At 36.0% G+C, this 25,618-nt stretch overlaps 4 protein-coding genes across 4 annotated transcripts; all 4 read left to right on the top strand.

Annotated features, from left to right (window-relative positions):
* The first annotated feature begins 1,626 nt into the window (after positions 1-1,626).
* On the top strand, positions 1,627-4,046 carry LOC110778065 (xyloglucan-specific galacturonosyltransferase 1-like). The gene has a single exon (XM_021982628.2). It carries the CDS (start codon positions 1,926-1,928, stop codon positions 3,663-3,665), a length of 1,740 nt encoding a protein of 579 aa, XP_021838320.1. The 5' UTR covers positions 1,627-1,925; the 3' UTR covers positions 3,666-4,046.
* A 1,002-nt stretch (positions 4,047-5,048) lies between these two features.
* LOC110778073 (xyloglucan-specific galacturonosyltransferase 1) lies at positions 5,049-7,345 on the top strand. The gene has a single exon (XM_021982637.2). It carries the CDS (start codon positions 5,388-5,390, stop codon positions 7,083-7,085), a length of 1,698 nt encoding a protein of 565 aa, XP_021838329.2. The 5' UTR covers positions 5,049-5,387; the 3' UTR covers positions 7,086-7,345.
* Positions 7,346-19,129: 11,784 nt separating this feature from the next.
* LOC110778554 (probable phospholipid hydroperoxide glutathione peroxidase) lies at positions 19,130-22,840 on the top strand. The gene is made up of 6 exons (NM_001426329.1): positions 19,130-19,641; positions 20,603-20,679; positions 21,848-21,909; positions 21,991-22,109; positions 22,335-22,502; positions 22,593-22,840. Exons 1-6 carry the CDS (start codon positions 19,384-19,386, stop codon positions 22,626-22,628), a joined length of 720 nt encoding a protein of 239 aa, NP_001413258.1. The 5' UTR covers positions 19,130-19,383; the 3' UTR covers positions 22,629-22,840.
* Positions 22,841-23,046: 206 nt separating this feature from the next.
* LOC110778543 (cyanidin 3-O-galactoside 2''-O-xylosyltransferase FGGT1) lies at positions 23,047-25,585 on the top strand. The gene is made up of 2 exons (XM_021983096.2): positions 23,047-24,133; positions 24,882-25,585. Exons 1-2 carry the CDS (start codon positions 23,242-23,244, stop codon positions 25,370-25,372), a joined length of 1,383 nt encoding a protein of 460 aa, XP_021838788.1. The 5' UTR covers positions 23,047-23,241; the 3' UTR covers positions 25,373-25,585.
* Positions 25,586-25,618: the final 33 nt, after the last annotated feature.

Here is a 25,618-nt window from a genome sequence, read left to right on the forward strand (position 1 = left end):
GTAATTATTTACTTGTATATTTTTGTTAGGTACTCCGTATGCTTTTTAAGTTGGTAATGTTTTTATTTTTTACGTGGATGTCTTTCGAGTTCTCTATTTAAATAAAAAAGAGAAAAATGAATAATTGTTGAGGTGAGGACATGTGTTAGAGTGTTATCCATAGTTTCAATTTTTAAATAGTACTCCCTCCGTATTTATTTAAGAGATACACTTGGCCGGGCACAGGTATTAAGAAAAAAAATTGAATGAAATAAAGTAATAAAACAAGTGGGGTTGAATAGATATTTTAATAAGAAAAACAAGTGGGGACCATGTCATTTTAGAGAGTGGGGATGGGGGTGTAGATATATTATTTAATTAGATGTTGGGGTTGATAAGTTAGTAAAAATGGCAAGTGTATCTCTTAAATAAATACGGCCGGAAAAGGCAAATGTATCCCTTAAATAAATACAAAGGGAGTAGGTGTAGATGAGTTACTCTCTAGGTGAGTTTTCTTACAAAAAATTTCCTCATTAAACTAACCAAACTATGTGAAATGTTTTACTTTTTAACGGTTTTTCTCATCAAACAAGTGGAAAGTGGAAACTAGCTAGTTTCAAATTGGCAATTGCATATAAGAATTTTCAAGATGGAGACATTTCATCAAGGTGACAAGTCTCACAAACTTACTTCATAAGGTGTAGAATTTTCAAGATGAGAGGCCTTTCATCAAGGCTGGCCACAAGGTGTAAGTAGTAAAGTAGTAAACATAAAACATATCTTTGTGTTCCAGTAACCTTTTTGATAATTCCAAAAGATAGCTGCTATAATTTTCAATTAAGAAGCCCAAATATCAGTGGCGTATCCAAATCAAGTAGGGTATCCACAATATTAAGAAATAATTAAATCGATATTTTATGCAAAAAATTAATGGTCATGATTTAACCTCAAAATTTTAAAAGTGAATAGATAGATCGAACAAATATTTTCCAAAAATAACTATGTTTACTACTAATGCTAAAGAATCAATTAAGAACATTAGAGGAAAATGTTAAAAAAAACATAAAGATCGCACATGGGAGCATGATATAGTTGAGCAGTCCGATTTTTTTGTATTACGTATTTTGATGTTTTTATTTCATTTTGGACGGTATGTTCTTTTACCTTAAACTCTATGTACGTTATTCCAATAGTATAATGTGCATCATACTCCCGGAATTTCGAATGCGTAAAATAATTTGCGGAGAGCAAATGAATAAAGCGCATAATAATAAAGTAGTCCGTAATGAGCAAGTTAGAATAAAAAATTCAATGCAAATTAAAGCAATTAAACAAACACAAGTTATTTAAAAAGTAATCAGCCGTCGGCATCGAACGCGGGAACCTTAGAGGTAAGCATGTCATTTTAAGCTGGAGTACGTTTTACAAGTTAAGACAAACCTTTAATCAAAGATTTGTTTTTATAACAACAGATTAAATCACGTGCTTACCTTAAATACAAGCTGGATTGATCCCAGGAGGCAGGAGCCTAATGGTAAGCTTGTTACAAAATGTAGGGACCAGATCCTTTGTTCTCTGATTATTACGGAGTAGAATAAATCAACTTTTAATGAATAATGATTACATAATCATAAAAATGAATCCTTTTAATTTGAGGTTTATAAGTGGTTACCAACATCTTTATAATGACTTATGCTCATTGATTATTCCTACTTGGGTCTGTAACTCTGTTAAGCACCCGTAGGTTGTCCCAAATCGCGTCGAAAAGTCCACAAAATTAAACCAGTAATAATATTGCAACAATCTGGTCGTGTTGTACAGGCTTGCAAGTTATATACGTGCTTCCCATCTCCAAAAGCTAGCTAGCTTACCAAATTGAGGTTCGTTCTTTGTATAAAACTAGAAGATTCTTTCTCTAAGGTGAAGAAGAACTCACATCTGAATCAATGGAGAGGCGAAAATCATCCAAGAAAGATGAGGTCGAAGAGCAGTGCTTCTTCGATCCATATCTGTTTAAGTTTCTTAACAGAATTTCGGCCGTTTTTTGTTTGTTGTTTATTCTTTTCATATGGTGTTCATCCACTATTATTATCTCTGGTTCAATTTTTCATGTTTGTGTAAGGTCTAGGAAATTTAATGACCCTTACTGTCTTTCTTTTGGTAGTCAAGGTCAACCCACAGCCAAGGTAGATATTAGGACTTCTTTGATCAACAATAGTTCTGAACTTCCTTCTGTTGTCCTTAACAACACACAAAATACCCCTGTTTTTTCATCCATTAGCCCTTCCCCTGCTGCTGACAACCTCGAGAATTCTGCTGCAGAAGAAGGGTTGTCGCTGTCGTTGTCGTTGTCGTTGTCATCACCGCCATTGACAAGCTTCTCTCCGTTTACAAAGCCTGTCTCCCTGAAGGGCACCAACAAGGCTGAGTTAGAGGAGACAGTGAGTTCTAGGATGGCTGTGGAAGGGCAAATAGCAATCTTGAGATCCTACATAGCAAAGTCAAAGCCTACCACTTGTAAAGGAAGAGGGATATATGTGTATGAATTGCCACCCAAGTTCAACAAGGATTTGGTAGCAAAGTGCAATGAGATGATGGCATGGATCGACTTCTGCAAATACTTCACAAATGATGCAATGGGGGCACCAATACCAGAGTTGGGTAAAGGGTGGTATAACAGCCACCAGTTTTCTTTAGAGCCAATATTCCACAACCGTATTCTGAACCATCCTTGCAGAGTTCTGAAACAAGAAGATGCCAAGGTTTTCTATGTCCCTTTCTATGGCGCGATAGATATGATAAGGTGTCACTTTAGTAAAGACGGAAGTGGGTTAAAGGATGCACATCTTCTGTCTAATGAAATCGTTGAGTGGCTCGAGAAGCAGAAGATGTGGAAGAGAAACTCAGGGTTAGACCATGTGTTTGTTTTAGGGAAAATCTCTTGGGATTTTCGAAGGACACAGAATGTTTCTTGGGGTAGCCCATTATTAGAGCTTGAGGAGCTTCAGAATCCAATGAAGCTTATTATTGAACGACAACCATGGTCAATCAATGAAGTAGGACTTCCATACCCAACCTACTTCCATCCCAGTTCAGATGAGGAGATCATAGCATGGCAGGCTAACATTAGAAAGATGAACAGGAAGTTCTTCATCAGCTTTGCTGGGACCCCACATAAGCGTTGGGAGAACATAAGATCAATCCTCATTGAACAATGCACTTCTGCACCTAACAAAGTCTGCAACTTTTTGAATTGTATAGGAGAATCATGTGTTGAATCAGCACCTGTTGAGAAGCTTTTCATGGCATCAGAGTTTTGCCTTCAACCACCAGGGGATAGTCCAACGAGAAAGTCCATGTTTGATTCTCTCATTGCTGGTTGTATCCCAGTTGTGTTTGATCCATTCACGGCACATTACCAATATCCATGGCATTTTCCCGAGGATTACAGGAAGTATTCCGTGTTTATAGACCAAGACGAGGTTAAGGTGTCAGGGGTCAATGTGATAGAGAGGCTTATGAAGATCCCTCGAAAAGAAAGGCAAGAAATGAGGAAGTATATTATTGATGAGTTGATGCCTAGGTTGGTTTATGCAACTGCTAACGCCAAGTTGGAGAAATTTGAAGATGCATTCACTTTAGCTGTGAATAATATGCTTGAAAGGGCGATTAGCAGATTTCCTTGATTAGGAATCAAAGGGTTGTTTTTCTTCTTTTTAGAGATTAAGCTAGAGATTATTATATTTTTTTTTTCCCTTTGCATAGAGAAAATGTTGTTAATAGAAAGCCATACATTTATTTACAATAACACAAATTTGCAAAGCATAGATGTAGAATCAAAAACAATGTTTGCAGTAACAAAATTTTTTATTTTTTTTAAGTAAGATCCTGCACACTGCACACTGCACAGGCACATGTACAACAACGTTAAATCCATAGCTACAGATCTGTAATTGAGGCATCGATCTCATATTTCAACAGAACTTGTTATGTTATGTCTGCTGCTAATTGCTATGCTGGAACCATACAGTATTCTGTATTCTGTATTCTGTAAATTTGAGGTCAGATTATTTCAGGCATAGATCTCGTTTCCAACCTTCAATTGAAGTTATTATGTACTACATACTCCTTCCGTTTCACAAAGATAGGCGTGCACAAATGCACAATGATCCATAGTGTGTAAAGTTACAAGAAAAGAAGTAATTAAGCCATTATGAGAAATTAACTACTTCGTATGAAGTATTTGTGGTTATTCTTTCAGTGGGTATCGCGTGTACAACTGTACACTAACAAAAATGGTTAAGAAAATGGTTATAATTGAACGTCACTAGTACTGTTACATTGACAAATGACAATCCATTTTATACAAGGTCATAAATAGAGGTAACGTTTGATTAGTTCGAGTGTATCTGTATACAAGGTCATAAAATTAAGGAGGTAATGGTTGACGCATATACTTTCTTATGGAACTTCGGAATATACTCGTTATTGCTAATGTTTGATTCTTAGCTTGAGTATACCTGTACTAACACGCGGTGACATGGATTCAATTAATTTTTAAATCTGTTTCAAACAGCTTATAATTAGTAGCCATACAATTATAACTTCAACATCAAAATTAGCTACTTTAATCAGGTTTTTGCTCAGCTTTGGTAAGGTGGGACTGGGAGGCTATGAACATAGTCTTAATCCTGTGTCATTGTCGTTTTCTAGTTAAAATTGTTTAATATCACGAGCTCTCAACATCTGTAACTTTATAATAAACTACAACGTATTAACCACTGTAGTTTAGTTCATTAGATTCTTTAAGGTAAGGCCTATTTCTTGCGTACACCAATTGATATTCAACTCCCTTGGAAACGGACAAATTCGGATGGTTGATAAGGATTAAAAGAATTGGTAAAATTTCAAGTACTAACATGGAGGAGATAAGATCAAATGATAAGAGTAAAATGATTAAAAAATGACCAAGATTCTGTGAATTGTAATCATTGACTTTTAGTAAAAAAAAAATGGTAACATGGGAGTATCAACTTCATGTGTACACATGACTCAGTCGTCATGCCGGATGCCAACAACTTGCATAATATTTGAAGACATAATTTGGTCTGCAAATTTGGCAATTATTCTTTTCCATATCCACCAAAATTTAATCAGCAATATATATCTTACAGCAGATATGTCCACCAATAAGGCCAGACTTCTGTTTCAACATGCTTACCAACAATGACGTTACTATTATATTCTAATTTGATTATGTTTTTATGTTTCTATGATTCATTTGCCTTAGATTGTTAGCTGAAGAACGTGCAGGGCCTGCAAGTTTTTCGACGTGCCATCCATTTCTATTGTGGTACAAAACTTGGAGCTAGCATGGATAAGAGTAAAAACCTCAAATATCTTAGAAAATGGCAGTGGCAATTTCTAAGAAAAAATCAAAAAAATCATACAAAAAAGATGAAGAGCGCGGCATATCAGATGCAGGTCTGTTCAGACTTCTGAACAGAATTCCAGCGACTTTTCTTCTCATTGTTATAGTCTTTATATGGTCTTCTTCCACCACTATAATCTCTGGTTCTATCGTCCATGTTTGTGTAACATCTAGGAAACTTAACAGTCTCTACTGTCTTTCTGCTGGTTCTCAACCTAATGCCTATGATGTCCCTCTGATCAACAACAGCTCTGGTTTTTCAGTTGTTCAAAAAAGAAGTTTAGTCCTTAATAATAACACCCTGAAAACGCCAGCTGAAAACACCAAATCTGCGGTTTCAAACCCAATCATCACTTCCACCCCACCTTCAGTACTCAGGGAGAGCATTGATATACAACTGCATAACCAAGTAAGTGACAAGGCAAATGCAGATGATAAAGAGAATGCTAAGAAGGATGTGGAAGGGCAACTAGCAATCCTACGATCCTACATTGCAAAGTCGAAATCCTTAGATTGTAAGGGAAGAGGTATATATGTTTATGACCTGCCTCCTAAGTTCAACAAGGACTTGCTATCTATGTGTAATGAGATGATATCGTGGCTCGACTTTTGTAAATACTTCACAAATGGTGCAATGGGTGAGCCAATGCCAGAGCTAGGGAAAGGGTGGTACAACACCTACCAGTATTCCCTAGAGCCAGTATTTCACAATCGTATTCTCAACCATCCTTGCAGAGTTTACAGTCCAGAGGAGGCCAAGCTTTTCTTTGTACCTTTCTATGGTGGATTAGATATATTAAGGTGGCACTTTAAGAAGGTTCCTACCGAGGTAAAGGATTCACTCTCTAACGAACTTGTTGAGTGGCTCGACAAACAGAAGACATGGAGGAGAAACTTCGGGTTGGATCATGTGTTTGTTTTAGGGAAAATCTCTTGGGATTTCAGAAGGTCAGAGAATGCTTCATGGGGAAGCCGTCTGTTGGAGCTTGATGAGCTTCAAAACCCGATGAAGCTACTAATTGAACGACAACCATGGCATCTCAACGATGTAGGGGTTCCACACCCGACTAACTTCCACCCTAGCTCAGACCAAGATATCATATCATGGCAGGAGAAAATCATGCAGGTGGACAGGAAGTACTTAATCAGCTTTGCCGGGGCCCCACGTAAGGCCCCGGCTAGCATAAGATTGGTCCTCATTGAGCAATGCACTTCTGCACCAGAAGTGTGTAACTTTTTGGACTGTGGAGGACAAAACTGTGTTGATTCTGCACCTGTTATGAAACTTTTCATGGAGTCAGAGTTCTGCCTTCAGCCTCCGGGTGACAGTGCAACAAGGAAATCAGTGTTTGATTCTCTTATTGCTGGTTGTATCCCTGTTGTGTTTGATCCTTTCACGGCGCACTACCAATATCCATGGCATTTGCCTGAAGATCATAGGAAATACTCGGTGTTTATAGATAAGGAGGAGGTGAAGATGTCTGAGGTGAATGTTATTGAGGAGCTTGTGAAGATCCCTCTGTTAGAAAGACAACAGATGAGGAAGTATATTGTAAATGAGTTGATGCCTAGGTTGGTTTATGCAAGTGCTGATGCTAACTTGGAGCAATTTGATGATGCGTTTACAATTTCTGTGAATAATTTGCTTGAAAGGGCTGTTAGAAGATTACCTTAATATTAGGAATATAAGGGCTGTTTTTTTTTTTTTTTTTTTGTTTTAAAGTTGTTTTGTTATGAAAAAATGCTGTTATTTCTGAATGTTTTGTGTTAGAGATGAGCCGTATAAATGTAAAATGCTCAATTTCTTAGGGACGGATGATGAAGTACAGCATTACAGTTTTGGTGTATTGTTTTGGATCCCTTTAAGTTTTGAAGTGTGTTTAAGGATCCGATAAACTTATAGAATCATAGTGGTGCACTGGTGCAACGTATAACTCGGAGCTCGTGTAGGATGTAGGTACACATTTAAGTGTCTAAGTCGGATATTTTGTGAAAAAGATTCATGAATTCTAAATTAAAATAAAGAGTCAAAAAATCTCTATCGATATCAAAGTGTCCAGAATTTAATATACGCTCCTATAATACTCTATGTGGAAAAGGTAGCTTATGAGGCAATCACGTAGAGCCTATGAGGCAATCACGTTTCAATGGAAAAGGAATTTGCCGAGTAAGTCGTGATTGGTTCATTATTGTCCCAAATCATCTAATTTTGACTGTCGACGACTCAAATGAGCATCAAATGGGAATGTCCTAAATGAGTAAATGAGCATAAAATTGGTAGTACCGTAGTAGGGATGTCAACTTTTCCTGTTTTTTTTTTGACAATCAACTTTAGACTTAGTTCGCAAGCAAGCTCAAACTAAGGACTTTCTCAACACAGGAAATTCGAGGGGGGAAAAAGTTTTGAAGATAAAAATTTCTACATTAATAAATGAAAAATTACTTTTTAAAAATCTCATCATTGGATGTTTGATTCTCAAAAGAGGTTTAAAAAATAAGGGCTCGCCATTGTATAATAAAAGCAATTTTTATGAAAGGTGTTATTAGCTCTAAGTGAAGGCCATCTATATATATATATATATATTTTTTGGTGTTAGCACCCGATTCACCCTTAGGGATAATCCGGATTCGGGGCGAGTTTTGTGTGGATAGGTTCCAGTCCCCTCCCAATTGTTGTTGCGGGGGATCGAACACAAGTCCTCCCTACCAAGTTCAGCCCCAATCACCACTAAACCAACAAACAATTGGTAAGGCAAATGCTCTTATGTTTTTATGTTGATTATATTGTGTTGTTTTTGTAATGACTTTTTGGATTTAGTTTCAGCATCGTCATTGATTGAAAATGAAATGAGGTATTCCTAGTCCTACATTATTAATAGTACTATTTTTATATCCACGCAATGGGTGTTTGACTTCCGCGTGCGTGACTTCAGTGTGAGTCTATATATAAAATTGTCATATTATAAATAATTACCACAACACAACATGCAAAAAATTGTTCACACAGTTTATCTAGAGAAAAATAGACATCATCTCATGAACCAAACCTATAAATTGTGAAATAATACTCATGCCCTAACATGAAGAAAAATCTACCAATTGTTTGTTGGTTCAATGTTGATTGGGACTAAACTTGGTAGGGAGAACTCGTGTTCGATCCTCCGCAACAACAGTTGGGAGGGGACTGGAACCTATCCACCCAGAAATCGCCCCGAATCCGGATTAGCCTAAGGTGAACCGGGTGCTAACACCAAAAAAATTAAGAAAAAACTAAATTGTAGTACCAACGTAAAAAAAAATAAACATATAAAATTTTTTGCTTCACTTTTTTTTTTTTGCTCGCAATATATTGCCTAACCATGGGTACTTCTTCGTCCAATCGAATTGCAACACATAATTAACACTAGAGGAATGTTTTGAATTAAAATATTCAATTGGTGTAGGCAACACCCACAAAAAAGTTTTGGTTCCAAAGGTTGAAAATTCTTTTTCCATGATCTGATTACGTCTATTAGGCTACATAAACGTAAACACTTTCTATTTTAATGTATCACTCAGTATGAGCTAATTAAAATCAGAAGAATATTTAATTATAGTAGATTGAAACATATGGAAATGTCGAATCAATAGCCTATAAAACAAAATAAGATGTTGATTCCCTTAAAAAATTATATAGAAGTATTAGTTTTGACCTTTGATCTTGAGTATCTTGATCATCGTTTTCGTCCAACATAGAATAACTCTAGAACCACTACTACAAAAAAGGGCATAGAGTACTGTTGAAATACACTTTATAGGACGCCTTAGAGGCGTTCTCCAACTCAGCGCACTATAAAGTTTATAAAACGCGTAAAATAAGCGTTTTATATACCTAGTTATAAAGTACAGTGATAAGAGATAAGCGTCCTCTATTCCCTTCCTAAAATCAGAAAATAAAGAAGGAATGTAGAACGGTTAACGTACATAACCGTCTCCTATACTCTATAATAAAGCGCGCCTTCCGTACATAACCGTCCTCTATTCTTCCTGTTAAATATTGAGATATAGAACATCTTACGTACATAGGCGTACTATATACTTCATGTTTAATATTAAGATAGAAAGTTGTTTCCTTACACAAACGTTCTATATTCTACCTTTTTTTAATATTATTTAAAAATAGCAGCACACACATCCCTAAAATAGGATATTACGATTCTAGTATGTAAACCAAATCTAAATAGATAAAATAAAAATGATATTCACATGATCTTTCCAAAAATCCTTTCATTCAATAACAAAATAATATTGTTCGTTCAATAACAAAATCCTATTATTCATTGATAAAATATAAATGATCTACACAAGGTACGGCAAAAACAAAAAATCCAATATTACTATAAAAATAAAAATAAAAATAAAAAATAAAAAATTCAAAGACCTAGCCTCTGCAGCAGCCACTGGAGCTTCTGCAGCAACTGGGGATGGTGTAGCAGCAAGAGCAGCTTCTGCAGCAATAACAGATTCTGCAGCAACAACTTCTACAGCAACAGCAGAAACCCGTCTTGGCAGTTCTTCTGCAGGAATGAACTGAGGTAACCATCTACTTGAGCTAGCTTTAGTCACACTAGATCATCGTCATCATCATCATCTTCTTCGTTATTTGGTTGGTGATATTCGGTAACGTATGAGCCTTTATTGGTGTTCGGCTACCATAGCAAGAATTTGAGTTCGGATATTTTTGCACTTTTAAGCTTAGCTAGAAGCAAGAGTAAAATACTTCAAAGTACCTATAATAAAAATTGGGGAAAAACCGATGCAAAGTGTTAACGATCAACTCTACGATTGCTAATCTGCAGTCGTAGTGTTGGTCATGTGAGTGTGCTGTAAAATAACAGGGGGCAAAAGAAACACTAAGACTTAGGACTTGGATCCACATTTTACAAAATTAATAATGGAAAATACTTTAACAGTACGGAAGTTGTAACCTTCACAGCGACTTTTTGGCCATTACGCAAATGTGCAACATGAACTTGTACAAGGGAAGCACTTGCTATGGGAACAAGATCAAATTTGGTGAAAATCTGCACATAACAGGGCATAAATCAGTTGCAAAGATGTGTTGCTACCGAACAGATTTCAAGTATGTTTCATTAAGAAGGAAATAAAATTTTGAGCTCCAGCTCCTCATAGGAGGAAGCAACTTGCTCTGTTTCCTGCCTATTGGCTAGGCACCAATACGAGTGAGTGAAGTAAGCCCTCATCTTACTGGGGAAAATAAAATCTAGCAAGAAGTTGGAAGAAGCAAAGAATAAAAGGGGAGAAATATAACAGGAGTTCTTCTTAAATAGACACCTCCTCCACCATAGAACCCTACTATTAGATGAGTCGTCTCGTCTAGCTTAGGCAACAAATTCAGTCCCCCTCTTATCAGTATTAAGAAATCCGAAAAGGATAATTCAAATCGTTCAAGTACCATTCCAAAACACCACCTCATCCAGCCTAGCCTTTTTGAGGAGAGACCCCACAAGAATCGGGAACTGTCATGCCAAAAGGGTACTTAGAAGTTAGAACTACTCTATATGTATATTAAGCTCTCCTACTGTCGTTATTTCAAAGCAGTGCCAAGTCCTGAATAAAATCATACTTCTTTACTAAAAGTTACATTTCCTCAACCTGCCACTCTCTTAAATCTTAATGGAAGCATATAGTTTCTTGGTGGTGCTTCTCTCTAATGTACTATTGTATATTGGAACTGCCCATTTGGTTGCTATCTCAACTTTTCAAGAACATAGAAAACATAAATGAAGAAAGATGTAAGAGTAAAATAGCAATGTATGAGCTCAAGGAAGAAGATACACAATACACAAAAACATGCACAAACTTTGCTTAAAAAGGTCCCGTGGGAGAAAAAGGACAAAGATGAACATACTTCATCTGGCATCACTCTAAGCTCCTTCTTAATGACATCACACACTTGATCATATGACGAAACCAGACATCTATTCAATATAGACTCCCTCGTCATTTTTACATACTCTTCGGGCACCAGATATTCCTGACTCGAAGATGAAAGAAAAACCATCAGAACTGTAGAAAAAAAGAAAGAAATCATACATGCCCTATAACAAGTCTATTAGATATACTCATGCCAAGCCTACAAGTCTATCACAAGTAGAAATTTCGGTTTGATTTCTGTCATCAACGCTAGAGAGTATAAGGCATACCAATTGACTAATATGTTGACTAAGCTTAATATATATTCCTCCGTTTCTGAAGCATAGATCTTGAAGCTTATGAGCACTACTAAGATGAACTTCATGTTTCATTTTTGAATACTCAGTTCTCCCTTCTGATAATCCCCACAGAGAATATTCATAATCTGATTCATGCAGAAAGAAATCAGGCAAATCAGGGAAAGAGTCAGTGTAGTCTAAACTGACTGAATTTTGTACTTTTATGCTAATATATGACCTTAGGCATCTGTTTGCCATTCTTAAATCTGATTAAGCTGAATGGTTAACACTACCAATATAACTACTGACTTTCAGTTCGTCATTCTTAAATCTGATTAAGCTGAAGGGTTAACACGTACCTTATTTCAGGGAAAACCAAATGAACATGCCAAATAAAAAATCATGACTCTTGGTATTAAAATAAAAGTTGGGTAAAGGAAATTCAGATATTGCTTACATGAGGAGTCTGAGGACATAGGGAGGAATCGGGGATTTGGAGGGGTATATGGGTCATTGCAACAAATTATTAAGTCCTTTGTTACATTAAAAGTAAAAATTGGCAATTTGAGTAATGAATGCAGCTACAAATTGAAAGAAAGAAAGAAAGAAAGAATACATACATTTGACGGTGAAAACATTAATTCATGCACAGGCCCTTCATGACCACTTAGAACATCAAGCAAACGTCTTGTTTTCATTGACCAAACAAAAATCTGACAGAAAAAAGAGCATATTGTATAAGATATGTTCTACAACACAATACCAATATGAGGATTGAGGGGTGAAACCTTTTAAATAAATATGTACCTCAAATGAGTCTAAAGTACCAACACATATCACTTCACCACTCTGATCAGCAGTTAAAGAAACAAACTGCCTAGGAGAAGGTGTAGTAAATGTCCTAAAGTTCTGATACCGGAAAAGATCCCATGCACGAACTGTTCCACCCAAAGACGCACTTAACAGGCTATGATGGTTAGCCATAAAATGGAGGGTTGTGACTGCATTAGTATGTTCGGGAAATGTCACAAAACAAAATCCTGATGAGACATTCCAAACCTGCAAAACGGAGGTAAACTTAAGCATCTAGTCACGGAAGCCTGCGAAAATAGCAAAGCCTGCTATTATATAGCACAAATGCAATATACAGTGCAAGATGAATACATCTATATTCAACCGCAAATACACAAAGTAACCTTTCAAATAATCATGTCAATTTACTCAATGACAGTTCAAAGGTTGGAGCTCAAAATATCTGACAAACATAACAGATCAACGAAATACAAAAGGAGGGAATAAGCAACAAATAGACACTGGCTATGCAAGAAAAGAAAATAGACTGCAATAAATTCAACATCAGCTCACCTTGATTTAGTTATCATCAGCTCCAGTAGCCAGGAGCTGAGAATCAGGTGAATAAGCAAGACAATTCACGTCCAAATAATGGCCCTGTTGCTTCAAAATATAACTCTCTGACTTCCATTCCCACACAAGCAGCGGGCCAAACCTTGCACATCCAAAGGTCAACCAGTTACCCAAGTCATTAAAAACAACAGTAGTGATCTTCTCCCGCAAAATCGATAACAAGTGTATGCAAACAAAATCAGGCATTAGTACAACCCAAAAGCCCCACTTGAATACCCCACAACTACAAGATCAATCCCCTGGTGATAATCGCAGGCAGTCACTTTAGCCGGTGCTTGCATAAAGTAATCCTTCTTCAGTAACTCCCACTTCATCTTATGCAACAAAAGCTCACTTCCTTCATCCTCAAAATCCTTTTCTTTCCCATCAAACTCCTTCCTCTTCTTCACACTATCCACGACATTAACATCATCGCCACCAACACCACCCTCCTCGTCCATCTTATCAGGCGTCTCTCTAACTGCAAATTTCAATTTAATAAGACTTAAATCATATTAACAATGTGATTGGACTAAATTCACTAGATTTTTCGACAATAATCCTACTAAATTAAATGTAATAATTATTATACCCTCGTCTTTGATTCGACCTAAAACTTCAATTATGAAAGTCTTTTCCACACAAGTATCAACATGGATTCGACATTACAATTTCATAAATAAGAAAATTATTAGTTGACGGATAAAGATATACAACAAAATTAAGATTACCAACCTCGAAATTCGGAGTGTGGAGAGTCGACGTTCACCAGAAGTTGCAAAGAAGCAGCGGTACAGTAGTGCGGCGGTGATCCGTGGTGGTGCGTGATTATGGTTTAGGTTTTGCGGGAGATTGAATTTGGGGGGTTTTGTCAAAAAAGTTTAGGTTTTGCTCGATTATGGTTTAGGTTATGCAGGAGATAGAATTAAAAGTTAGAATGTGTAGGTTTTGGTTTTTCCTAGAGGTTTTGATTTTGCGGGAGGTTTGATTAATTTAGCCTGCCGCCATTGCTTTGGTAGAATTAGTGTTTTTTTTATAAAATAAATAAATTAGAATATAGTACGCAGTTATCAACGACTTAAAACACCGCTTTATATGTTATTGATAGATTCGATTCATATACATGTATATATTAAATATAATTATTATTTTATTATGGTACAAAATATGAAACGGTTAGGTGACGCAATCGTTCTCTATTCTTTCTCCAATAGAACTGTTATTAGAGAAAACCGTACTCTATTCTCCTATGAAACGCTTAACACATGTAACCGTACTCTATTTAGCGTTACTTATTCCAACTTTTGTAGTAGTGAACTACACATATTATTTTACCAACATTATTAAGCAACCTTATTACTATATTTTTTTTTTGGCTCTACATCTTTAGTGTATAATTATACGGAGCATGATTTATTGCCTTTTACGTAGTACTCCCTCCATTTCTTTTTGATGTATCCATTTGGAATCTGGTGTGGTTTTTAAGAAAATTGGAATATTGGTTTGTATGGGTATAAATGTAATGATTGAGTGTAAGAGAAATGATTGGGTGTAAGAGATTATAATAAATAAAGGAGTGAGAAAATAATAAAGAAATAACGTAAGAGAGAGGAGTGATAATAATGGGTGATAAAGGAGGTGAGAGAGTGGGTATATGGGGAAGGGAAAAGAATTAAATATTATGGGTGGGGAAAATTAGGTGGGAATATGGGTAGAATCTTTAGGTATTTTGGTAATTAGATAGAAATGTAAGGGTATTTTAGGATAAAATGTATGTCCAAAAATAGAATGGATACAACAATATGAAAAGCTCAAAATGGAAATGGATACAACAAAAAGAAACGGAGGGAGTAGTACTTTGTATTGAACATTAATCTTTTACCGAGTATAGCATAGTTTTTTTTTTTTCCTACATCTCTAGAGTATAATTAATACTCATATTATTTGTTGCTAATCTTGAAAAATGAATACTAACATTTTACTATTTTAGTGTACATTTTGATGCTCTTTAAATTAGTACTTTGTATTTACTCCTAATCTTAAAAAGTTAATAATACATGTATATTTGGATATTTTACCGAATATAAATTGTCGCTAAATAATCTTGTTTTGAACTTTTTCCAATCAGGTTGACTTCCTTAGGAAAATAGCACAAGTTGCAAATTTGCATTAAAATTTCCGTAAATATTGGCGTTAATTATACACTACAGAGTACTATATATTATATGCACGCGATGCGTGCAAAGGTTAATATAAAACAAAATTGCGATATTACATGCATCTCATAACATCAAACAATATGTAAGGGAAAAAAATATTTCGCAAAATTCTTCTAGAGAAAAAGTAGACATTATCTATGTAGAAAACATTGAAATAGTTTAATAGTGTAATACCAAATAAATAAAATAAAACTAAAAAGAAATGTTTCACTTGTTTTTATTATATTACCCGCAACATGTTCGGCTAACCGCATGCACTTTTGAGTCGAATCGATTTGCAACAAATAACCAACAATATAATAATGTTTTAGATAAAGAGGTAACACGCACGAAAAAACTAAATTGAGAATATTTTTTCCATGACTCATTTGCGTCACTTAGGCTGCAAAAATGTAAACACTTATCTTTGATTTGAAATATAATTTGAGCTAATTAAAAATAAAAGATTATTTTTAGTAAATGGTAAGCGTTCTATGCCTTGATTTTTTTATTTTTTTATTATTAGTTGGTTTTTGATTTAGTGCGTTTATTATTTTACATAATCCGTTAATATTGTGAGTTGACACTTAATATGACATTAATTTTAATTTGAAAGTTTTTGGGCGTAATTGTGAGTAGATTATTTTAATTGACTTTTGAGAAACTTACCATATATGATTTGGATGTTCTCATGCGTAACACTGAAGTTGATGGAAAATAATTTGAATTACTAATTGGTTGAGCGTTATGGTGAAATTTATGATTGCATAATTGTAATTTTCTTAAGTTGAGGTATTTTTCTTTGATACGATTTGTAGCTTCATTCTTCGTCTTTTTCTCTCGTATTTTCACCTTCCTTTACTTGAGTTTTCATGTTTTTGTTGTTTTATTGATGGAATAATTTAATCGTGATTGAGATATGTGATTAGGATGATATGGGTAAATTGAGGTATTATTAGTATACTTTTTTACTTATTGTTTTCTTTCCTAATCACTTATTATTTGACTGGAATATTTGGAGTATTTTTCTACTTATAGGAAATTATAGATGAGTGTTAGGCGTGATTAGGATAACTAATCATAATGGTTTCTACTTATAGGAAATTATAGATGAGTGTTGGGCGTGATTAGGATAACTAATCATAATGGTTTCTACTTATAGGAAATTATAGATGAGTGTTGGGCGTGATTAGGATAACTAATCATAATGGAGTGATTGAATATTTGATTGGAATGAGGCAATATGCGGAGTAACATTTATAGCACGTTACATTTTAGCATGATTGGAATAATTAATTAAATTAATTATATATTTTCTTTAAATTTATTTAATTATCATTATAAATTATCATTAAGGGTATTATAGTCTATTCCATAGGGGGACACCAAAAGTGCAATTACTAAATTGACCCCAAGAGTTCCCTTATAGAATAGAGATTATTTATTTTATTTTTTCATAGAACAAAGTTTTGTATCATGAGATTTGGCATTAAAAACAATGCATATAAATGCTTACAAAAACAATACGATGTACTACGTATATTTTTCCAGTGCATCTTATGTTGTGTAGAACAAGAAATGTTTATTACTCTTTCCGTATTTATTTAAGAGATATGTTTGGCCGAATATGGGTATTAAGAAGAAGAATAAAATGAAATAAAGTAATAAAACAAGTGGGGTTGAGTAGATATTTCAATAAGAAAAACAACTGGGGACCATGTCATTTTAGGGAGTGGGGGGTGAGGGTGGGGTAGAGCTGATCATTTGCGGGCTTGGGCCGGACACGGGCTGGGCCATGCTCCAAAATTTTGTCCAACGGGCCTGCTGAGGTAAAGCCCGGCCCTGTTTGCGGGCTAAAAAATGGTGCCGCTACCCGTCCTGTAAAAGGGTCGGGCTGTCCACGGGCTAACGGGCTTTTTAAAAATACAAAATTTCTATTTTCTAACCATTTAAATGATACTTGCGTCGTGCAATTTAAAACAATTTCCATGACATTACCTGCATCCTTATTACAACTTTGAAATATGCTTTGAGAAAGTCCAAAACACAAAGTTCAGATATTATATTAATACAAATCAGACAATAAGTTATCAAGACAAATTTACAAAGGAAAGACTCGCATTAGCTCAATTAGTTTAATCAGCTACAACTTACAATCCATTACACAAGAAAGTTTTCCTAAGTTAACAATAAGACATTATCTAGAAACGAGTCACTCAACCACCATATCCTTGCATTAGTAGATTCTCTAACACTTTGTGATGAAAAGGCCTAAGATCAAAGAAAACATAGATAAAATAACTATATTAGTTTAATATAACTGAACTTACCGTAGAAATTGAAGTATAAAGATGAAGATTGTAGAGAATCTCCCAAAAACAAATCCCACAAAGTTTGATATTGAGGTAGAAAATTGAGAGCTAGGAAAGAGAGAGAAGATGAAGAGACTAAGAGAGTGGCGGCTTTTTTCCTTTTTGGCTGGGAAATGAGAGTGGTCTAGGGTTTAGGTGTTTTGGTTTGATGAGAAATAGTTAAACAAAGAAAAAAAAAATTAACTGTAGAGATCCTTGTAATCCAGAATCTCTAATTCTCTACATTTTTTTTAAAAAAAAATCACTCGTCTTTTTTAACGGGCCTGGCGGGCTGGCCCGGTAAAATTTTTTGTTGTCGTTATCCGCCCGTTATCTTAAACGGGCCGGGCTTGGCCCTCCCAATTTTTTTTTTTTTTAATAAAATGTTGTCCGAGCCCGCTTTTTTAGCGGATCGGGCGGGCCGGGCCTAGCGGGTTGTCCCGTCCATGATCAGCTCTAGGGTGGGGTGTAGATAAATTATTTAATTGGATAGTGTGGTTGATAAGTTACTAAAAATGACAAGTGTATCTCTTAAATAAATACGGCCGGAAAAGGCAAGTGTATCTTTTAAATAAATACAGATGGAGTACTAGCCTATCTATAATATTTAGGCAAATCAACTTGATCATCATTTCTCCATTTGCGTAGCTACTTGATAATCTTTCCGAAATTCATTGCATATTGATACCTCAAAGCTAAGCGAAAATTACAACAAGTGATATGTTCGAGAAACTAGAGGCGACGTTACTTGGTTGAAGCGAGTTGGTTCTATATCTAGTCAACATGATAATTTAGAAGGTGGACCATGGTGCACAACTGCACATAGAGCATGGTTGCATCCGATGTAAAATCAGACTCCCAAAATTATACTTGCATTTGCATATCCAGGTATTGGGCATGATGTCAAATTGCCGATATACGATATGGAGATTTTGGCGCTAATTTAGGTTTCAATCAATTTGACTTATTTTGTCTGAACTTATATCTTCTGAATTCAACTAAACTTAATTTATTTTCTGAAATTAGTCAAAATAAACAAGTTATGACATGCTTACCCTAACCTAGGCATGACATTAAGAATGTGTTTGGTAAAACTAAATGAAATAGAGTTAAAAATGATAAATTAGCTGAAACTGAAAAGGTTGTAACTAAAACTGATAAGGTGCTGAAATTAATTAGGTACCTGATTTCATGAGTTGTTTGGTAGAGTCAATGGTTTAAGGAGCTGAAATTTATAAAATAAATATTTTAAATAAAAAAATTAAAGGTAAAATACATTAAAATTTAAGAACCTTAAATGAAAACGTTACTCAAATTGAAAACGGGGCCTTTCATGCATATTTGGGCCAACTCAATCCTCGTACACAAAATTCAACCCATTTCCAAAAACTAGAGTTGTGCTGGGTTGACCCGTTTTATTCTGGGCCGTACTATTTTCTATGTATCATGTGAATATGTGATCAACTGGGCAAGCCCGGCCCTTTATCACCTCTAGTTGGACCCGTATAAATATCGTCATCAACATTTAACATTGCTAATTAACTTGCATGCGAAGAATCTGACAAGGGGAGGATAAGACTCCCCCACGTAATCGTATACTCATTCATTTGATTGATTCATTTCTAAAACTGCCACATTTGTTGCTGTTCTTATTCGATTTTGTGTTCACATTTTCTAACACCCATTCAGAGTGTTCACACTGTCCGCAATTGACTAATTTCCATAATTGATTAATTTCCATACCATTTCAAACATTTATCAATTTACACTATAAATATTGGCCATACCTTCTCCTGTCTACTTCCATGCTTCGGTCTTCTTCATCCTCTATTTTCTCTCTCCTCAGACAAATATCTATACCAGTTTCTTTCGCTTCAATTGTTTCATACAATCAATTATCTTTCATTTCTAAACCAACCCAGTTCAGATCTTCCTTCAACTTTGCTACTTTGTCTTCTGGGTATTTTAATCAATCCCCCTTTTCTCAAAGTTTTAGGTCTCAACAAACTATGGCAAGTGACTCTTCTGCTCAACCCAAATCAGTTCACGAGTTTGTTGTCAAGGTTGGTTATAATCCTCTTTTAATAACTCAATTTTGCAACTTGATTGTAACTTCAGTTCATTTCATTGTCAAAAGTTCCAACCTTGCAGTAATTTATTTTGTGTTTTTTATTTTTTATATTTTGATAGTACTGGATTTAATGGATGGTTTTCAATTGGATTTTTTCGGATAATTTTGGGAAATTGATGTGAAAATTGGGGAAAAGGTAGAATTGGGCCTTTTTTGTTGCTGTATTTAATTTCAGTCAAGTGGCACCTAGTTTACAAGGTTAAATGTTATGGTTTTGATGGTTAATTGAGAAATTGTTTTAAGTTTGATAAACGAATTATTAGCTAAATCTTGTATTATCAGTGTATCATGTTGCTAGTTCAATTCTAACTAGCAATAGGGAATTAGGGACAAATAGTTTAGAATGGTCATTCGGTTTTACTAATTTGATTAGAGCTGTGCCTGTGTCCTTTACTATGTTGCCGAACGGCCAGGAATACAGAGATTAGGAACCCATGTTACAGGTAAACCCTGGCCGGTTCGCAGGGGTTTAGGGCCGCTGGGAGTGGGCGGGGGAGGGTAAGAGAATCCACACCCCAAAGTACCCCTAATTGGGGTTTGATCCCGAGTTTGTGAGTTTCAAACCTTAACTCTTTGCCTACTTGGTTGTAACAGTAATGTAGTTTTGAATGAAGAATTCGAGAAACGTAGGTTGTTTGTCACTTTATTCATGATCAGCTAATGACATTAGTAAGGTTTTGTTTTGGTGGAGGAAGTGAGTCTGTTTTGAGGGCTTTGTTGTGAAAGAATGTAAAGTTCTCTTGTGTTAGGTTTTCATCTATGTTTTGTTACTAATAGAATCATGTCGTGGTAGAAAGGAAGGATGACGCTTTTTATTCAGAATAGTGTATGGAGTATGTAATAATGCCCAAGATTTTAGACTGCATAGTTGACATTAATTGATAAATTTGCAGGACGCCCGTGGAAATGATGTTGATCTTAGCATTTACAAAGGGAAGGTGCTGTTGATTGTCAATGTTGCATCACAATGGTATGTTTTGGCTTGAATTCTCATTATAAAACTCTACAAACTACTGCTGGATATTTCACTTTTCTTAAGTATCAATGGCTCTTATAACCAAGGCTCTTATTATACTTTAACTTGTGTATACCCTTGTAATTTATTCCGACCTCTCATATTCAGGACGTGGGTTGGTTGGACAGAAATAATCTCAATCATGTTAAATTATGGAATCATATGTTAACTGTTAAGGTTTGAGAAATAATTTGAAGCAAAGTAAGGATCCTTTTAGCATTCACCTTTCACCATGGAGCTCCAAAGAACAGTAGAATTGCATTCTCTCCACTTAGCATGCTGGCTATGTGCATATACGTGCCAGCGTGCATCACAACTGACACATGTTGTATAAGGAGTGAATGCAACTCTGTGGATAATGAGTGTGATACTTTGTATATGATTGCAATAAACCTCCGGTGATGAATTGATGATTGGAGGGTCTTCTCTCTTTCTCTGTTTTTCATCTCCAAAAGTCCACCTTTGCTTGACCTTCTGTTCTTGTATCAGAATTTCTGAGCGCATGAGCTTTGCTTTGGAAACCTCTGTAGCTGAAGCCCAGACCTGGCTTCTGGACCATGACTTTTGTGTTGTTATTACTCTTGAGTTTGTATTGTCATTGGACTATTGTGCTGTACCTGGACCATGACTATTGCATTGTTGTCACTCTTGGGTTTGTATTATCATAGGCCTATTTTTCTGTGCATGATTTCTTTTTTTATATTACATGTTTAGAAGAAAAGAATTTGATTTGTCGCCTTTTGTCAGTGCGTACCAAATATCATATTTTGATGATATGCCGAATTCCTATTGACATCCCAAAATAGTAAGTGGGAGGTGTGACTACTATTTCTCTAGAGTAAATGAAAGAGACTGAACTGGTGATTCTATGCTGGTGGAGTGGTGGTGAAGTGGGCGTGTGTAAGGCTAGTTGTAATGATTTGAACTGGTGAAGCTATGCTGGTTTTCAGTGTTGGTGTGACCACGTATTTGGAAGTCTTGGAACTTAGGTTCTGGGATAGTGGGATTCCTGTTGCCCTTATTGCCTTCCTGCTTGTAGCTTTTAAATGTTTTAATCGACGGAAATCACCATTTGCATTTGTGCTTAACTCAGCTGACTCTTTTTTTTCACATTTTGTTGCAGTGGGCTTACCAACTCAAACTACACAGAGATGACTGAATTGTATGAGAAGTACAGGGAACTAGGTAGGTTGTCGTGCTTCTTTTCCTTTCTGTTGGCACTGTTATATGGAAGGTTGAGCTTATAAACGTCTGAATTGTATGCAGGTTTGGAAATCTTGGCATTTCCATGTAACCAGTTTGGTAATCAAGAGCCAGGAAGTAACGAGGAGGTCTTGGAGTTTGCATGCACGCGTTTCAAAGCTGAATACCCCATTTTTGACAAGGTATTTTGTTAATCATTTACAAAAAACCATGATATTCCTTTTGTTCATTTGTTAGATAAGATTGGCTGGCAACTTCATGAATTTGGAAGCGTTATAGAGAATGTGAATCCTCCTCCCCTCTTGTTTCATGTTTTGCGCAAGAATGAGTACTTACCGAAAAGACAGAGCTGAACTCACAGCTTTGATGGTTTTTCTTGAACATTTTGCCTAATATTCTGTTTACAGGTTGATGTGAATGGTAGTAATGCTGCCCCAATCTATAAGTTCTTGAAGGCAAGCAAAGGTGGACTTTTTGGAGATGGACTTAAGTGGAACTTCACCAAGTTTCTCGTTGACAAAGATGGCAACGTTGTTGATCGTTACGCACCTACTACTTCACCAAAGAGCATCGAGGTAAAAGCTAATTTCGACTACTTTGGTACTAAGAACACAGTAGTTTTTCAGAGTGCTGGTGTTAACCGTTAAGTCTTTTTCCTTTTGCAGAAAGATGTGAAGAAACTGTTGGGCATCCAAAAATAAGGGGTAGGTTTAGAAGCAAGCATGTAGCATGTTGGCCAAGATATGAAATATTATGAATAATAAGAGTGACTATGAACATCATATCCTTTTTCGTTTGTTTCGCTATCTCATGTAGTATTTTGCTTTCGGTTTGTATAAAAACTGTTGTTTCAATGTACACTATATTTGTCAGATTTCCAATTTGATAATGTAAAATTAGAAGTTGCCCTTAAGTCGTGTATTTTTGCTCAACAACTGCTAAAGATTTCTGAATCACTGTTTTGCTAATAAGTTGAAAATTATTAGGTGCACCGTGCATCAAAAAGTATTTTAATATTAACTACCCCTTGGTAGTTGTTATCCGTTGTGCGCTATTGCCTGTATATCACTACCTAATAGTCTAATACTGCATTAGCATTAGTGTTCTTCTTCTACCCTACCATTTCACAATCAATTATTGTTTTTCTTTGTAAGTTTCTTCTTGTTTCGTGTTCCCTGTTTCTATTCTTTGGTTTCTTACCTTCCCCCTCCTACTCTCCTCTTTTCTATGTGACCGACAAATCTGGGCTTATATAGAACATACACAAAACTTTCTTACTAATGAACTCAAACTCATAAACACCGACTGTCGGAAATGGCTGACAACAGAAAAAAGCCTTTGCATATAGCAATGTATCCCTGGTTTGCTTTTGGTCATCTTACTTCTTTCCTCCATTTAGCTAACAAACTTGCGGAGAAACACCATAAAATCTCCATTTTCCTTCCAACTAAAACCCAGACCAAACTAGCCTCCCACAACCACCACCCCAACCTCATCACTTTCATCCCCCTCACTCTTCCAACTGTACCAGGGCTACCTCCTGAGGCGGAGACAACCAATGATTTGCCACCCTCGGCATGGCCTCAGTTAATGGATGCAATGGATATGACTAGAGACATCATTGACTCCCATCTGTCAAATCTCAAGCCTGATTTTGTGTTCTATGACTTTGCCTTTTGGCTACCTGAGGTAGCCTGCAAGCATGGTTCAAAGTCCATTTGTTATTACGCAACCTACTTAGTGAATCTTGCTTATGGTCACCCGCGCAGTAGAAATCAGCCTGCAAACCATCAGTTTACAGAGGCTGAATTGATGCAGCCACCGCCTAATTCTCCTTGCGAAGCTGTTAGGCTACTGGGCTGTGAGGCCCGGGAGTTGTCACGTGTATTCAAATTTGAATTTGGTGGAGGGATATCGTTCTTAGAAAGGATTACCATCTGTTTTGAAGCAGGAGATGCTCTTGCTGCTAAGACTTGTAGGGAGATGGAAGGAACTTATTGTCACTTTGTTCAACAGATTTTGAAAAAGCCAGTCCTTGTGATAGGGCCTGTGGTGCCTGAATCACCAGCTTCCCAGCTTGATCATCATTTTGATTGTTGGCTAAAAGAGTTTGGCAGTGCTAGTGTCATCTATTGTGCTCTTGGAAGTGAGCGTGTCCTAGATAAGGATCAGTTTCAGGACCTTGTTCTAGGATTGGAGCTCACAGGTATACAATGTTAAAAAAGTATTTGCACGCGTGTTTTTCTTTATTTAACTAGCTTCTGAGCCCGTTCAATGAACATCCAATTATATAGTAGTTGTTAAAAGGTATTTTTTGTTAGAGTTATCATGAATCATCATAGCAACGAGCTAAAAGCCCGCGTTGATATTATCACCGGATTATGATTTATATAGAGGTGAAATTTGAAAGTTAAAAAAAAATCTAAATTAGATGGTGGATTAATATCAAGTGTTAAAGAGGGAAATGAGGTGGAAGAGATTATATGAATTAAATGGTGAATTGATGTTGTATGAGGAAGATGGACTGGAAGAAGTGTTGAAGCTGTAAAATATTTCGTAGAACAAGCAACAAAAGGAATAATTGAAAAAACAGAACAAATTAATGGATGAAAGATGAGAATGACATATGTCATCTAATAATCTATGGTCTGCTCTCTAAATACTAGGTATAGATTCGTTGATCTAATGATCTCTCATGGGCAGTTGTTATGTTTCAAGTGTTGGTAGATAGTGAAAGTGTTCTAGGAAAAGACCAGTTTCAGGAGCTTGTCTTTAGACTTGAGCTCATAAGCATGCACTTAGACCTGTTTAACGGGTCGGGCCACCCCGGGATTATACTATATTTTTCGGGCTGGGCTATATTTACAAAGAAGTGCTCTTTATACAACACCACAATACCCACTAAAGATGCCACAGCACTATATATACCTTTTAATTTGACTATATCCTTGCAGGTAGGCCATTCCTGGCGGCCCTGAAGCCACCTACAGGTTACAAAACAATAGAGTCAGCCTTACCTTCCGGGTTTGAAGAGAGAACAAAAGGAAGGGGAATCGTGCACGGAGGTTGGGTACAACAACAGCTGATCTTACAACATCCTTCAGTGGGATGTTTCGTGACACATTGTGGAGCAGGATCTCTATCAGAAGGTATGGTAAGTGAATGTCAACTAGTGTTTTTACCTCAAGCAGTGGATCAGTTCCTGAATGCAAGGTTGATGAGCTTAGAATTGAAGGTTGGAGTGGAGGTTCAAAAGCAAGAGAATGATGGTTTCTTCACCAAGGAGGCTGTTAATAAGGCGGTGTCGACGGTGATGGAAGAAGGAAATGAAATTGGGAAAGAGGTGAGGTCTAACCATGCTAAATGGAGACAGTTTTTGTTGTGGGAAGGTCTTGAAGAGTCTTATATGAGTAGCTTCATTCAGAGCCTGCAAGAGTTGCTTTGATGATTTTAAAATGTTAGTTGAACAGAATGGGGAAGTAGTAGCAGCAACAATAAAAAGAGAGTAACAAATAATTCATACTTCCTCCTTCAATTAAACATGACACGTGACACTCTCCACCTTCAATTAAACATGTGTTATACCATGTCATCCACACAGATGTCATCTATATACATTTAAAAGTTAGATTTATATAATTTGCATAAGATTCGAACATTCAACCTCATAATTAGAATACGTACGATTTTT

The sequence above is a fragment of the Spinacia oleracea genome, chromosome 6 (genome assembly GCF_020520425.1).
Source record: "Spinacia oleracea cultivar Varoflay chromosome 6, BTI_SOV_V1, whole genome shotgun sequence".
In the NCBI taxonomy this organism is placed as follows: domain Eukaryota; kingdom Viridiplantae; phylum Streptophyta; class Magnoliopsida; order Caryophyllales; family Amaranthaceae; genus Spinacia; species Spinacia oleracea.